Source organism: Astatotilapia calliptera, chromosome 8 (assembly GCF_900246225.1).
Source record: "Astatotilapia calliptera chromosome 8, fAstCal1.2, whole genome shotgun sequence".
NCBI lineage: Eukaryota > Metazoa > Chordata > Actinopteri > Cichliformes > Cichlidae > Astatotilapia > Astatotilapia calliptera.
The window spans coordinates 25,504,065-25,519,195 of NC_039309.1; the positions used below are offsets into that span (position 1 = coordinate 25,504,065).

General features: G+C 40.1%; 1 protein-coding gene across 5 annotated transcripts in view; it reads left to right on the top strand.

Annotated features, from left to right (window-relative positions):
- The window catches only part of llgl2 (LLGL scribble cell polarity complex component 2), a 47,472-nt gene that overhangs the window by 16,780 nt on the left and 15,561 nt on the right, over window positions 1-15,131 (top strand). For 4 of the 5 annotated variants that reach the window (XM_026177583.1, XM_026177586.1, XM_026177585.1 and 1 more), the window contains 5 exons: window positions 8,595-8,716; window positions 11,715-11,812; window positions 13,121-13,202; window positions 13,348-13,463; window positions 13,862-14,020. In XM_026177583.1, the coding sequence (XP_026033368.1) occupies window positions 8,642-8,716; window positions 11,715-11,812; window positions 13,121-13,202; window positions 13,348-13,463; window positions 13,862-14,020 (530 nt within the window). In that variant the 5' untranslated portion in view covers window positions 8,595-8,641. Of the gene's footprint in view, window positions 1-8,557; window positions 8,717-11,714; window positions 11,813-13,120; window positions 13,203-13,347; window positions 13,464-13,861; window positions 14,021-15,131 lie in introns of those variants that run through there. The other variant, XM_026177584.1, reaches the window with a different exon arrangement.

A 15,131-nucleotide genomic window follows, 5' to 3' on the forward strand; every position in this document is an offset into this window, starting at 1 on the left:
AAGATGAATTTAGACAGTTTTTAACTCTTAGTGATGCTGCAGTGTTCGTTTGACCTGAAGATACGGAGTTTAGGACCCAGATTACTCCCAGATTTAAGGGCATCTTAGTCCGACGGCCGCTTGCATGTTCTGCAAAAAAATGTGCTTTGTCGTGTATCTGATGGACAAACACCAAACCAGTTCCACATCACTGAAGTTGCACCATTTTTACAAACCAATTCTGGTTCATCTGTTTCACTCAACAATCGGCCATGTGCGTATGAAAACAAAGGCACTGCGCATGCGCGTTTTACTCATATTCTATCGCGATATTTCATTTTCCTATCGTTGCCTAACATTATACCGGTATTACCGTGAACGGTATAATATGGCCCAGCCCTAGTTAGTAGTTTGTTTTCTTACTACCTGCAGATTACTTGTATTTGCTTAATTGTTTACTAAATGTTTGAGGTGTGAAAGAAACCGCAATGGAGCAAAATATGAGCGTGTGTGGTTGGAGGATGTGTTCGTGCATGTGCGCGAGAAGGGGGGGCGCAAACATTTTTCTTGTAAAACAAAGGGGGGCCTAGCAAAAAAAGTTTGGGAACCACTGTTTTAGATCATGTTATAGTGCCTTAGATTTATTTATTCATTTATTTTTGACAAAAAGATGGTCAATGCGTTTGACGAGCTGGGAGATATGTTGTTGCATTGTTGCAGGATCTGGAAAGGTTTTGATGTGGTCGGTCCAGGTGGATCAGTAGGACACTATAACATGCAAGTAAACTTCACAATTACTGGCCCTGCACAAAAGGGTGTTCAGCCACTGGAGAATGGCTGGTGTGTTTCTTAATCCAGATGGCATTAAGGTTTATTGTAAAACATTGTCAGGTGTCTTACAGACAGGAGTTTGGTTCATGGGACCTACCAGTATCCTTAAAGGAGATCTGTCTTTGTTATTAACTTAAAATGATATACTCAGTAAAGTCATTCATTCATGGAAGTGGGAATGAATCTGGCTTGTAACGGCACTAACCTTGCAGAAGTGATTACAAAATCAAAATTGATCAGGTTTTAGGACAAGCAGTGATGGTGAGCTCCAAGGACTATTAGTGGGCACAGCAAAGGTCAAGGACTTACTTTACATTACTTACATTTTGCATTAACACACATAATAACAAAGTAATCAAATGTATTTTTAACATTGCTCAATAGGACCCTCAGAAATAAAATTAAATTAAAATTTTAGGTAATAGAAATTGAAGTGCTAGTGGTATTTTGAACAAAACATAATGTACAAATAGGAAACTATTTGCGTCAAAATGGATTCTGTTTAAAAGAAAAAAAAAGTTCAAATACAGCTTCAAATTAAATCGAAAAGGTATTTACTTTCAGTCCAAAAACCCACATTTCTAAAGCTTACAGATGATTCAGTTCATGAATTCCGATTACAGTGGACATGCTCTGGAGTGAGGCTTGCTCTTATCTTTGAGATAACGTCCCCAGCTGCAGCTGATTTTCATACTGTCATGACTTTAGTCTTTGACAGGTGCATGAGCCTCTTTTTCAGGACAAACTCATCTACACTAGTTAAACAGAACAAAACAGAAAAGACCGTTACTAATCACAATTAATTATATTAAACATAGACATTAACTACCTAACGTTAGGTTTGTTATTCAGAATAAACACTAATATTAATGTAAGAAAAAAATCAAACAAACTAGGAGACCGTGTAGCTGCTCCTACTCATTAGTTATCAAAACTGAACTGGTGTTCGCTTCATTTGAGAAGTTTTCGACAGGTAAGCTAATATCAACATTACTGTACAAACATCAATATTACTGTACAAATATTAACATAAACAGTGCGTAGTGTTTGAACGACTAACTTAACTCCCTAAAATGGACCAATTCAGAATTGAAATCGCACTCTCCAGGGTGCTGGTGTTTTAAATGCTTGTGCACTGCAATTTTACTGTGTTGGAAGGAAAACTCTGCTTTTCACAGTCTGTGTTTAACTTTGTTTTCTGTGAAATGCTTTCACTTAAAAAAAAAAAAAAAAATACAAAAATCTGTTTCCATTCTCTTCTGTGCTCCTGTTTTGCCGTTCGCGTTATGTTCTTATGCTTAGTATTGGGTGCAGTATTGGCAGATGATACAAGTGACACTACCCCCATAGCTTCCTGTAGTGTATTGCAGTTACAAAAACATATTTTGCAACATAAATTTTGCCTCAGACAGTCAGAAATATTATAATTCAGATCATGCATCAGTACATTTCCATATTTTTATATCTATAAAAAGAAAGCTGACACTTGCGAGACTTTATCAAAGGTGTGAGCATCACAGCAGTGGCCTTTGTGTCAAAGTAGCTGGGGATGAAACAGAAAAACATGAAGATGGTTTTCCTGGCCTGGGATTTTATAAAAATATTCTGCAGTAGATCAAAAATGAAAGAAAACCATTCATCAACATATGAACATGACCTGATGCTGCTGAAGTGAAGCAGAGCAAAGTTACAGCAGTTTTATTACAGACACAGCTGAGCGTTTTGCAATTTTGCATAATTTTAAAAGGTTAAAATTTGATCAGTATTGAACAGCAGAAATGAGGTTTTCTTTTCGGAAGTAAGTAAAAGGAAAAAAACAGCGGCCGACAGCCTGTAAACAATGGTAGACTTGTGCGTAACAAGCAAGTGAATAATGCAGAAAAAAGATTTTTAGACGGGAAACTGTTCTTGAAGTGCAGAGAGAGAGAGCTGTGCATGAAGTGTGATTTTTATCGTGGTGGAAGCAAAACAGCAAAAGTAAGAGGGAATTCATGACGATGTTTATCAAATGTGAAGCGTAGTTTGCTGCTTCTTTTACTGCTGGTTCAGTGAACTTTGGTTGGAGAGGGATAAAACCTGCAGCTCAGAATCTAGCGCAAAAAATACGTAAACACAAAGCTCGGACCCACCGAAACGCTTTGTGTTTACGTCTTTGTGCAGAATCCGTGTACCTGCTCTCATTTACTGTTTTAGCTGTTTGGTGGTTGTTGAAATTTTGTGAGGTTTAACCTGAGATTCTGGCTTTTCGGGCAAAATAAATTTATATTAAAAAATTGATTCAGGATTTTAATGAATCGATATCACATTAAAATCGATTCTAGCTTGGATAATCAATAAATTGATAATCAAAACCCACCTCTAGGGATGAGACAAAAAAGCATACACCCTACATTCCGGTGGGAGGAGCAATGAACAACAGTTACATGTCAATTCAACAACTCTGCACCAGTTGAAAATACTTTTTATTTGATCTCTGGAAATATTCTAATAATTCGAGAGACTGGAATTACGATTTTTCCTGAGCTGTAAGCTATTCAATTCAATTTTTATTTATATAGCGCCAAATCACAACAAAAGTCGCCTCAAGGCGCTTCATAGATACAGAGAAAAACCCAACAATCATATGACCCCCTATGAGCAAGCACTTTGGCGACAGTGGGAAGGAAAAACTCCCTTTTAACAGGAAGAAACCTCCGGCAGAACCAGGCTCAGGGAGGGGCGGCCATCTGCTGCGACCGGTTGGGGTGAGAGAAGGAAGACAGGATAAAGACATGCTGTGGAAGAGAGACAGAGGTTAATAACAGATATGATTCAATGCAGAGAGGTCTATTAATACATAGTGAGTGAGAAAGGTGACTGGAAAGGAAAAACTCAATGCATCATGGGAATCCCCCGGCAGCCTACATCTATTGCAGCATAACAAAGGGAGGATTCAGGGTCACCTGGTCCAGCCCTAACTATATGCTTTAGAAAAAAGGAAAGTTTTAAGCCTAATCTTAAAAGTAGAGATAGTGTCTGTCTCCCGAATCCAAACTGGAAGCTGGTTCCACAGAAGAGGGGCCTGAAAACTGAAGGCTCTCCCTCCCATTCTACTTTTAAATACTCTAGGAACAACAAGTAGGCCTGCAGAGCGAGAGCGGAGCGCTCTAATAGGGTGATATGGTACTACAAGGTCATTAAGATAAGATGGGGCCTGATTGATGATTGACATTAAATATAATAATTTATGTGTAATCATGGAATATACAAAAGTTTACTTTAACCTATTTTTGTTTTTTTCCACACAAGACTGCTGTGTTAGTGCTTGTCTTGGCGTGCTTGACCTTTCTAAACATTGAATATACTGGTCTGACAGAAATCTGGTCTGGTCTGAAACACTTAAAGGGATGATGCAACATTGAGTAGGTCTATGTAGTCCTCAGAACAAGTGACTGGTGAGTCCACCCAGTCTGTTTGGGACAGTCTGAGGAAGTATGAGGAAGCTTGAGTTGGAAATGTGAGTCATGGGAACACTGAGGGCAATAACAGAACTATGTCTGGCTTTGGACTGAGGCAAATGACCTGGCTCAGACATGTGAGTCGTAGCACAGACTTTTGTTATGAAAATGGACGGTCATGGACTGCAGATCACACATTTGACCACTGGTATGAGCTTTGCTTTGCCATTGTCTGAATCTGGAACTCCAAGTAGCTTTTCTGTTCCATAGCTGCAAAACAGAGCGTGGTGCTCTGTGGTTGACATATATATCCAGGACATACTGATGAGAAGTGGGCTACTGGAACAAGAGGGCACAAGCTGGCAAGAGATGATAATAAGGCGCTGTTGGAATGCTACTACGCGAGTCAACCCCAGTGGAAGGAGAATCTTTGATACCCAGCATCCAGATCGACAGCAAAACAACTAGTAGCTCAGTGTAAATGGTAAATGGCCTGCATTTGTATAGCGCTTTTCTAGTCCCTAAGAACCCCAAAGCGCTTCACACTACATTCAGTCATTCACCCGTTCACACACACATTCACACACTGGCGATGGCAAGCTACATTGTAGCCACAGCTGCCCTGGGGCGCACTGACAGAGGCGAGGCTGCCAGACACTGGCGCCACCGGGCCCTCTGACCACCACCAGTAGGTGATTAGTGGCTGACCTTCTCTGCCACCTGAGCTACAGCCACCCCAACATTTGCAAGAAGAAACTGCTCTCACATAGAGCTGGGCGATAGAATGATAATGATAGGTATTGCGAAATAACTTTTTCTCGATAGAAAAATTAAACTATTGCGATAGGCCTCACCGCTCTTGTCCTCTTAAAAAAAAAAAAAAAAAAAATGAACAGCCAATCCAAATTAAGTAGCGCAGAGCCGAACCAATCACAGCCGCAGCGTCACGTCACGTGACTTGTTACATACAGCACAAGTGCCAAGCCGCACATGTGTATTTGTTTGGGAAGCAGCCAGCCGCCGTGCCGCCCGGATAATGAAGGAAATGAGTGTGCCGACTAGAGAAAAATCAACCGAGAGCGTGACCGAAGGTTACCGAAGAGAAAACAGATGATGGTTCCAATGCCGGAGAGATTGTCGAACGGAAGAGCCATAGAAGTTCCGTAGTGTGAAGGTATTTCGGCTATTTCAAGTCTGACAAAAAACAGAGTAGCGTGCACTGTAAATTGTGCCGAAAGCAAGTCTGGAAATACAATAAACCGGTGCATGCTCAGTCTCTGACTGGAAGCACTAATTCGATATTATCACCCTCACCCAATCCAGGGCATCAAACCCCAAGTGCGATGGAAGAAGGATCGTTGAGTGCGAGAGGAACTAACCTGAAAGATTGGATCATAGCTGGTTATCAAGATTATGTACCCTCTGAGGATCTACTAGATGATGTCAATGCAGTACTATGGACAATAGTACTTTGTGGCATTTAAAAAAAAAAAAAAAAAAAAAAAAAAGAAGCCACAGAGTCGATGTTGCGTAGAGGGTGAGGGAAGCTGTTCCACAGTACTGGTTTGGAAAGCGCAATCCCATGGAAAAGTCAGAAGACCACAATCAGTGTATCTAAGAATCCAGTTTTGAGAGCAAGGGTGAAGAAGCTTGATAATATAAGTGGGGGCCTCTCCTCGTAAAGATATAAAAGTAAGAGTGAGGATTTTAAACTGATATCTGTACCCACTGGAAACCAGTGGAAGGACTTCAACAAGGGAGTGATGTAAGTGAATTTATGAGTGTGGGTTAACAGCCTTGCTGTGGTATTTTGGATCACTTAAAGGTGATGTAAAGAAATCTTTGACAGATAGGAAAAGAGTGCATTACAGTAATCTAATCAGGAGACGATGAAGGCATGAACAAGTATTTCCTGTTCATCTTTGGAGACAATAGTCCTACGTTTGGCAATATTTCTTAAATGAACAAAGCAGGTGCAGGTCACAGACTTGATATGAGCATCAAAAGACAGAGATTGATCAAAAATTAAATGGCCTGTATTTGTATAGCGCTTTACTAGTCCCTAAGGACCCCAAAGCGCTTTACACATCCAGTCATCCACCCATTCACACACTGGTGATGGCAAGCTACATTGTAGCCACAGCCACCCTGGGGCGCACTGACAGAGGCGCCACCACCACCACCAGTAGGCAACGGGTGAAGTGTCTTGCCCAAGGACACAACGACCGAGACTGTCCAAGCCGGGGCTCGAACCGGCAACCTTCCGATTACAAGGCAAACTCCCAACTCTTGAGCCATTATTTCCTTAAGACAGTCCATTAGAGTAGATAATTTGTCTAGTTCACAAGGTTTAAAGGAGGTGTTTAATTGGGTATTGTCTGCTTACTGATGGTAGGAAATAATTTTGAAACTACTAATGATAAGTCCTAAAGGCAGAATATTTAATGACAACTAGAAAAAGTTGCATTTCCTGCGAAAATGCAGTGTGAATGCCGTGTAGTGGAATCTGAAAAAGGAGAACTATCTGCTGAAAACACTGTGTAGAAGCTGAACTCTGCTGAAAAGTGCTTTATTTGAAAGATTACACTGAAGAGCGTCAAGAAAGCAGGGAGAGTGCGAGGAGGGAAGATGTGCGGCAAGAGCCACAGGTCAGATTTGAACCTGCGCCACCTGGTCTCAAGGTGGCTGCTCATCTCACTTTTGAACTTTCTGCTGAAAAGAGCTGAAGAAACAGAAAATTTTGCAGAAAAGAAGTAAAGAAACTGAAAATTCTGCTGAAAACAGACCAAGAAGCAAAGAATTCTGCTGAAAAGATGTAAAGAAGCTGAAGTTTGTGCTGAAAAGAGGTGAAAATTTTGAACTGTCTGCTGAACAGAAAATTTGCCCTGAGCAGGGTACGAACCCGGGACTTCTGGTCTCAAGGCGGCTACTCGTGTCAGTGAGCTAAACTGGTTTTCCGGAAATTGAATCGAGAATGAGAAACTGACAATTCTGCTAAAATGAGCAGAAGAGCGTGAGATTTGTGCTGATAAGAAGTGAGAAAGCTGAAAATTGTGTTGAAAAGAGGTGAACTTTTTGAACTTTCTGCTGAAAAGAGATGAGGAAACAGAAAATTGTGTTGAAAGAGGTGAAGACACTGAAAATTCCGCTGAAAACAGACCAAAAAGCGAAAATTCTGCTGAAAAGAGGTTTCTGCTCAAAACAGCTAAAAAGGTGCTGAAAAGGGGTGGAAAAAAAACTGAAAATTCTGCTGAAAAGGAGTGAAGGGGTAAAATTTATGTTGAAAAAAGTTTAACTGTGAACTTAAAGAAATGTTGCCATAAGCGGGATTTGAACCCGGGCCTCCCGGTCTGAGAACGGCTGCTCATCTTACTGAGCTAAAACACGGTTCAGCCCGGCAAGCAAAACTGGTGATCACACTGATAATGTGGTCCCATTCAGCAAAATGGGCCAAAAATAGCATAAAAAGCTTAATATCAGAGGGGCCGATGGCGCAATATGGCAGCTTCTGTCAGTCTATCCCAGGGCAGCTGTGGCTACAACTGTAGCTGCCTCCACCAGTGTGTGAATGTGAGAGTGAATGAATAGTGGAATTGTAAAGCGCTTTGAGGGCCCCGAAAAGCGCTATATAAATGCAATCCATTATTATTATTATTATTATTATTATTATTATTAATATATCTCAAAAAGTATAAAAGTTATGAGCACCAAAAGATATAGCTGGCATTAGCAGAAGGTTTTGTGCAACGTTTGTGTGAAGAACCACTTGTAACACACAGCATCTACATTAAATAGCGGTTGTATTATGATTTCACACAAAATCTCACATGGAGAAGAATGTTTGGTCGCTGAAATGGGACAAATGATGAATACATTTACATTTGAATCCTAATTTCCCAGTGACTTCACAGACAACCAAACATGTAGCCAGGGGCCTTATGACACCCAGGTCTCATGTATTTTGTTTAATAGGTTTCTATAGACATTAGTGAAGCAAAAGTTTTGGTACTCCTAGTAACCCCTTTTTCCTTGAAACTGCTGGTTGTGTATTGATGCAAGAAAAAACATGAGCCACTCTGTACTTTTTTGGAAGGCAGCTGGACTGATTAATGTGGCTGTGTATCTGATGGTGTTATTCATCTCTGAATTGTGGCTGGAGAACACGCTTATGGAAGAAGACATGTTGTGATTGTTTTAAATAAATAGAATATCAATATTTGCTTTTCACTAAGGAATAACAAAGGTGTGAACTAGAGGATTTGTCTAATAACATGCCCTTTTTTCTCCTCTCTGAAACTTTTACTTTCAAGCTGGATCATCTACCTCTATCTCCTGTGTCTCCTCCAGCCAGCAAGTGTCAGCGGGCCTTCTGGCTGCACACCGGTATTGACAGGATGAAAAGGTTCAGGCGGCACGGTCAAGAGTCCCAGAGGGATCGGCTAAAACAGGAACTCTTCGCGTTTAATAAGGCAAGTAAATTAGACCATACCACACAGTTTGCCATCTGTAGTGATGTGGTTCAATGTGAGTGATGAGAAGAAGAAGACAAAAATCATTCAGGAGACTCTGAACTATCTGCAGTCATGATATACATTCAAGTGACCAGGTTACTAAGCAGAAACAGAAAATAAAAGTAACCAGAACAAGATCAAGTAAGCTGTTCACTTTAAATTTATATATTAGTTTCTTTTTCTCGTGATTTTTGTCTGTACACCACCATGGTCCATTTAAATCAAACAACAGAGGCGTGATTGAAGTGCAAGCACTCAGCTTTAATTCAAGGGCTTTAACAAAAATATTGACTTAACTGTTATGGAATACAACCACTTTTATACATGGTTTCCATTTTTAGTACTCTGGTGTTCAGAATGTAATTCCAAAAATTATCATTTTTCAAATACTTAAGAACCTGACTTATCTCAGCTAAGAATATATACATTTCAGACAGAATGTCAAATAATTAATATAAGTGCGGTGCCTTTTAGAATCCATACAAATGTCAAACTTTGAACTCTAACCATCGTAGGTATCCAGCTTAAGTAACCATAGCGATGTAATTAGGTTGATCCTAACATTAACAATATTATAGCCCTCTGGTTTTTCTAATCCACTAACAATAACCAAGTGACAATGAAGAAGCTTAGTGGAGAAAGCAGTGCCACCTGATTATTTCAGTGCATCTAAACCAGGGGTGTCAAACTTACTGTCTACGATACAATTACATACAACCCGCAGGATCATTTTATATGTCAGTTATTAATGTGGAAGCCAAATCTTCAGCCCTGTTGAGAATCCATGCAGGCAGTGGTGGAACTTTATTTTTGATGGGTACTCCATGTGGCCAATCACATGCAAAGACAGACTGGGATCATACCATTATGTGAAAGAAGGAAGAGGGCGGACGTTCCAAAGACGGCACGTGTAGTGGTGTAGCCAGTTACATGGAGAGACAGGAGAGTCGGATTTAAATGCTAGCAGGTCATTGTGGAGGACAAAAGGTTTCAAACTTGTCCAGGCTTTAAATCGTGTGTGTTCTCTTTAGTGGTAGTAAATGCATAAAAATAGGGCTTTTATTAAAACAGTGAAAAAAATCAAAAAACTCCTCCCTTGAAAAAGACTAAATTTACAGTTCAGTATTGAATATTACATTAAAAAACTGTATACAAAATGTCTTTGAATGGCAGAGATGCAGAAATGTCTGTAGTCATAGGTTTTACAGCTTTTACAGTTATATTTCTACTATCGAAATGTGTTTTGTTTTGGTTTTTTTATGACTACAGTTTTAAAAAATGGTCATATAAAAAAACTGTTAAATATGTAACTTCTTTACACTGTGGGAAAGGAGAGTTTCACTGGTCTGGGCCACTTAAGATCAAAGTGGGCTGTATGTGGCGCATAAACACTGCACTCATTTTACAGATAATTGTAATCATAATGATGACGCACTTTCTGCATAAAAGAAAGTGCGTCTGCAAAAAGACAATAACTATATGTAAAACCTAATGCGAAAGAAAAAATGTTTTGACAATATTATTGACAATTTTATTGACGAATAAAAACAAGATGAAGAGAGACGAGGTCCAATCAGAATGAATTGTGTTGTGTACAAAGAAGGGATGATGATCCAGTTAGAAGTTATCTTATGCAAAGTTAGACGTGCACAATTTGATCTGCCGCTGACAGACAAGGTTGGGCGAGCTCCCCGTCTCATGAAAAAACAACAAAATGTCAGAAGAGTAATCATATGGACACATTTCATGTCAAGGAAAGTCAGACACTTTGCAAACCGTGGCGCATAGAGCAACTTTCACCGGTTAAAAACACAACAAACTTTTATACTTTCTATTTTTGTCAAATGAATTGGTCTACAACAATCTTATGATATTTAATCAAATAAAACTAAATTATGACTAAAACAAAATCAAAATTTGCGTCAAAATTAACACTGGAACATTTATGTATACCTTTACATGTCCAATCTGAGATGTTGCTCTCAAACACTCATTCCTCCTGGTCCTCCTGGCGTGTTTTCAAAACTAAGAATTCTAATACGACTCGCCAGCTTGGCATAAAGACATCTAGCTGCTGTGATAGTGGCTGTTTGTTGGGTGTCATTGTGACAGATTCCCATTATAGCTTGTTCTGTGGCTAAAGATTGCTTCCAGTAAACAACGACACTTAAGGCACTTTGATTTGTGTGCTCCTTCCATTGTTGTAATCTTATTTTAACTTTATCATTTCCTTCCAACATTACTGTGCTGTGTGGATGACCCTAGTAGTTATGAGTAAATGCTTTCTTTTTTTTTTTTTCTTTTTTCTTTTTTTTTAACCCCTCAGCCGTAGAAAGCTGGTTAGGGGTTGTCATTACCCTGCCCGGCAAGTTGGCAGGCGGTGTGGATTGTTGTGAATGTGATAATGCAAGCAGAATTGCAACCATAGGTGTATCTACTAAAGTTAGACCAGTTTGAATCTCAGTGACTCAATGTCATGTTTTGTAAATGTGATAACTCAAAGTACTAAATGTAGCATATGTGACTCAAGTCACGTAGGATATATTTTTACCACTCCCTGCCACCAGTATTTTTACATTTTGTTTTGAGTCAAGTTCTTATTTTTTGCTCTTGCATATACAGACTGATAGCGGCCGCAGCCTGGCAGAGTACGCCAAATGTACAAACATAGTAGTTGGTCATGTCCGTGGGTTCTAGACTTAATTTTCCAGACCAGTAAAACATCCAGTAAAAGCGTGATATATTGGACTGGGGAGCCAGTGAAATAAATATAAATATTAGACACTGCTGCTGACTGTTAAACTCTGATTAAAATCATTAGCTGTGAATTCTGACATTTATTGAGATGTATGAGGGCATTTCTTAAAGCTGGTATTGTTCTGTACACTCTTGTCTCTGTCCTTGGCTCTTTTGTCAAAGTTCTTTCTCACCCTCATCTTTTCACTCTCCTCCTCAGACAGTGGAGCATGGATTCCCCCACCAGCCCAGTGCTCTGGGCTACAGTCCCTCCTTGAAGCTGCTGGCCATTGGCACTCGCTCCGGGGCTATCAAACTGTATCCATCACTCTGTTAAATGTTCAGTTTCTATGCCATATGTTAAAACAAGATCTAGAGTGTAATTAAAGTGGTGGGTGGGTTCGTTTTGAGAGAGGTCAACTTGAGTCTAATAACAGATTAAATGTCATGTTGAGGCTGTCATTTTTAGCATCTACATGGATGTTAAAATCACCCACAATAATTATTTTATCTGAGCTGAGCACTAAATCAGATAAAAAGTCTTGAGAAATCAGACAGAAACTCAGTGTAAGGCCCAGGTGGATGATAGATGATAACTAATAATAACAATAATAATAATAATGTATACTTTATTGATCCCCGTGGGGAAAATCCTCTCTGCATCTAACCTACTCACTCAGTGAAGCAGTGGGCAGCCACTGGGTGCCCAGGGAGTAGTGTGTGGGGACGGTACCTTGCTCAGGGGTACCTCAGGGTACAGAGGATTCGAACCCCCGACCTTCTGATTATGGGGACCACCACTCTACCTAGAGTTATCCCTGCCCTAATAAGACTGTTATTTGAGTTTTTCAGCTGGGGTGGACAAGGCTGAGCATCAGGCTTTCAAATGAATTAAAACTCTGTCTTGGTCTTTGGTTGATTAATAAGCTGGTGTTGAAAATTGCTGCCACACCTCCTCCTCGGCCTGCTTCAAGGTTTCAGATAGAATGACTCATTCATTTAAGCTAACATAATCATCCTGCTGTAACCAGGTTTCTGTAAGGAAGAGTAAGTCAATTTGTTGATCAATTATTAAGTCATGTACTAACAGAGACTTGGAGGAGAGAGACCTAATGTTTAATAATCCACATTTCACTGTTTTACTCGTGGTGCAGATGTGGATGCTGTATGTGGAGTCTCTAATTCAGTGATCTTGGCCTCCAGAGCTGCAAATAGGCTACATATAGTACAAGTAGGATTACTGCTAAAGGAGGCTGAGGAGTAACTAAACATGTGACACAACAAGCAGGAAAGTGTAGGAGGGACAGGTGAAGAGGCCATGCTGCTAGCGAGTCCTTAAAGACACAGTGAGTGAATACTGTGACTATAAATTAGCAAGTGAATACACAGAGTGTGTGCTTTGGATGAAGCATGTGAAGATTACACTATGAAATAAATAAGTTATCTATTAGTTTTTAATTAAATTGCTGCACAAAAACACCACTGAGATGCCTCCCTGAAATTAGGACTTAAAGTTTTGGATTTCTCTGTGACCATCTTACTAAATGTGCATTAGCTTAGCTCTTCCCAGTGTGCTAGTATGATTGCAACTATGATAAATGGAGTCTGTGCTTAACCATTGTTCAGATATGGAGCTCCAGGTGTGGAGTTCATGGGGCTACATGATGAGAATGCTGCTGTCACACAGGTGCACTTCATGCCCCACCAGGTAATGTTTGATATAAATCACACAACATAGAATGCTAGCAGAATTTTGTTTTATTGAGCTTGCTTGTACTATAGTGCTGTTCTCAATAGTGTGTATCAGGGAATACATTTTATTATATCTCTGATTATTTGTGACTCTTATTCAGGTTGAGCTGGTTACTTTGCTGGATGACAACAGTTTGCACATGTGGACTCTAAGAGGACACAATGGACTTTCGGAACTTCTTGAAATAGGACGCTTCACGCTGACTGGACCACCTGGGTAAACCACATATTTCCACCTATCATTTTCCTTTCTCCACAGTAACCTTTTTGAGAAATGGCCTATTGGCCAGAGGGGCCAATGGTGCGATATGGCAGCCTCGCTTCTGTCAGTCTGCCCCAGGGAAGCTGTGGCTACAACTGTAGCTGCCTCCACCAGTGTGTGACTGAATAGTGGAATTGTAAAGCGCTTTGGGTGCCTAGAAAAGCGCTATATAAATGCAATCCATTATTATTATTATTATTATTTGACTTGTTAAGTTAAGTAAAGCCAGATAAAGAAGAGATATGAATATGTAGAATTTGCTTAGTTGTACAGGTCACAGGACATCTACCCATGCCTTTGATCAAAAAGTTGCCAAGTGATGCCACTTTTCTCCTTCCTCCTCCTCCTCTCAGTGCCCCTCCAAGCGTGACCAGAGTGACAGCAGTACTGGCCCACTCCTCAGGTGAGCTGCTGCTGTTGGGGACAGAAGGTGGACATGTATTTGTAGTTGAAGTTCCAGGATTCAGAGAGCTGGAAGAGAGGAACATCAGCCTTGACCAAATTGCCAGCAGGTAGGCAAATTAAAACACATGTTACAGACAGTTGCATACTATATGCTGCTAAGGACTATGACAGTTGTTAGTTTCTGCAGCATAGACATAAAAAAAAAAAAAGTGAAACTGCTAAAGTTACTAGAGGGAGTTTTTTCTGTTTGAAAGCACCTATTGTTGCGTTAGTTTTGTTGTTTTAAAATTTTGTTTTCTGCTAGGAACAAGAAATATCCTTCTCGTCACATAAAATATTGTATTTAGCTGCTGTTTGCACTTGTGGCTGAATGCTGGATAGAGCAGATTGTAGCTCAACTAGGGATGGGTATTGATAAGATTTTCACGATTCCGATTCCATTTTCGATTCTGTTTAACGATTCGATTCTTTATCGATTCTTTTTAAAAAAGGAGAACACTAAGGTCGATTAGCTTAGAACTTTGTTTTATATCTTCTCTTTGAACAAGATAGAAATTTAGGAGTAACATGGCCTTACAAACCCAACAGTGAGATCTTAAGAGATCCAGCCTACGGCTCTTCAATGGGGTGTCACAGGGTCCCCGGGGGAAAAATGTAAAATAATAAAATAAATATTCTTCTGTAGCAATAACAAAGTATAACATAAATTATTCTGTAGCAATTACACAAGAATATCCAGTAATGTCCCTGCCTACAATTAAACACACTTACCGAAAATCGGGGGCATCTGCTGTGGCAAACGGGTGCAAACCTTTTACCACAAACTTAGTCACTGCTCGGTGACATTCGTCTATCCTGGCCTGAAAGGAGATTTTACCGGTAGACTGCAGCGAGAACTGCCAGCATCTGAGCCAGACTCTGTCTGTCTCTCTCATCATGGTCACTAAATGCACAGTAATGGCAGGTTTTGTAATAAGGCAGATCGCGCTAACATAATATGCACTGTTAGCTGATTATTTACCTGCCGCATTAACGGGAGAGGACGTGCAAACGTTACCGCTGCTGCTGGGTTGAGATTCACGAGTCCGGAGCGGAATTAAAAACACGACATTCAGTTAAGGTCATCACGTGTTTTGTCAGCAAATGCTTTTGCATATTCGTAGTGTTTCCTCCCTTAAATGAAATATCTACTTTTCAAGTTTTGCAAGTTGCCCTGTT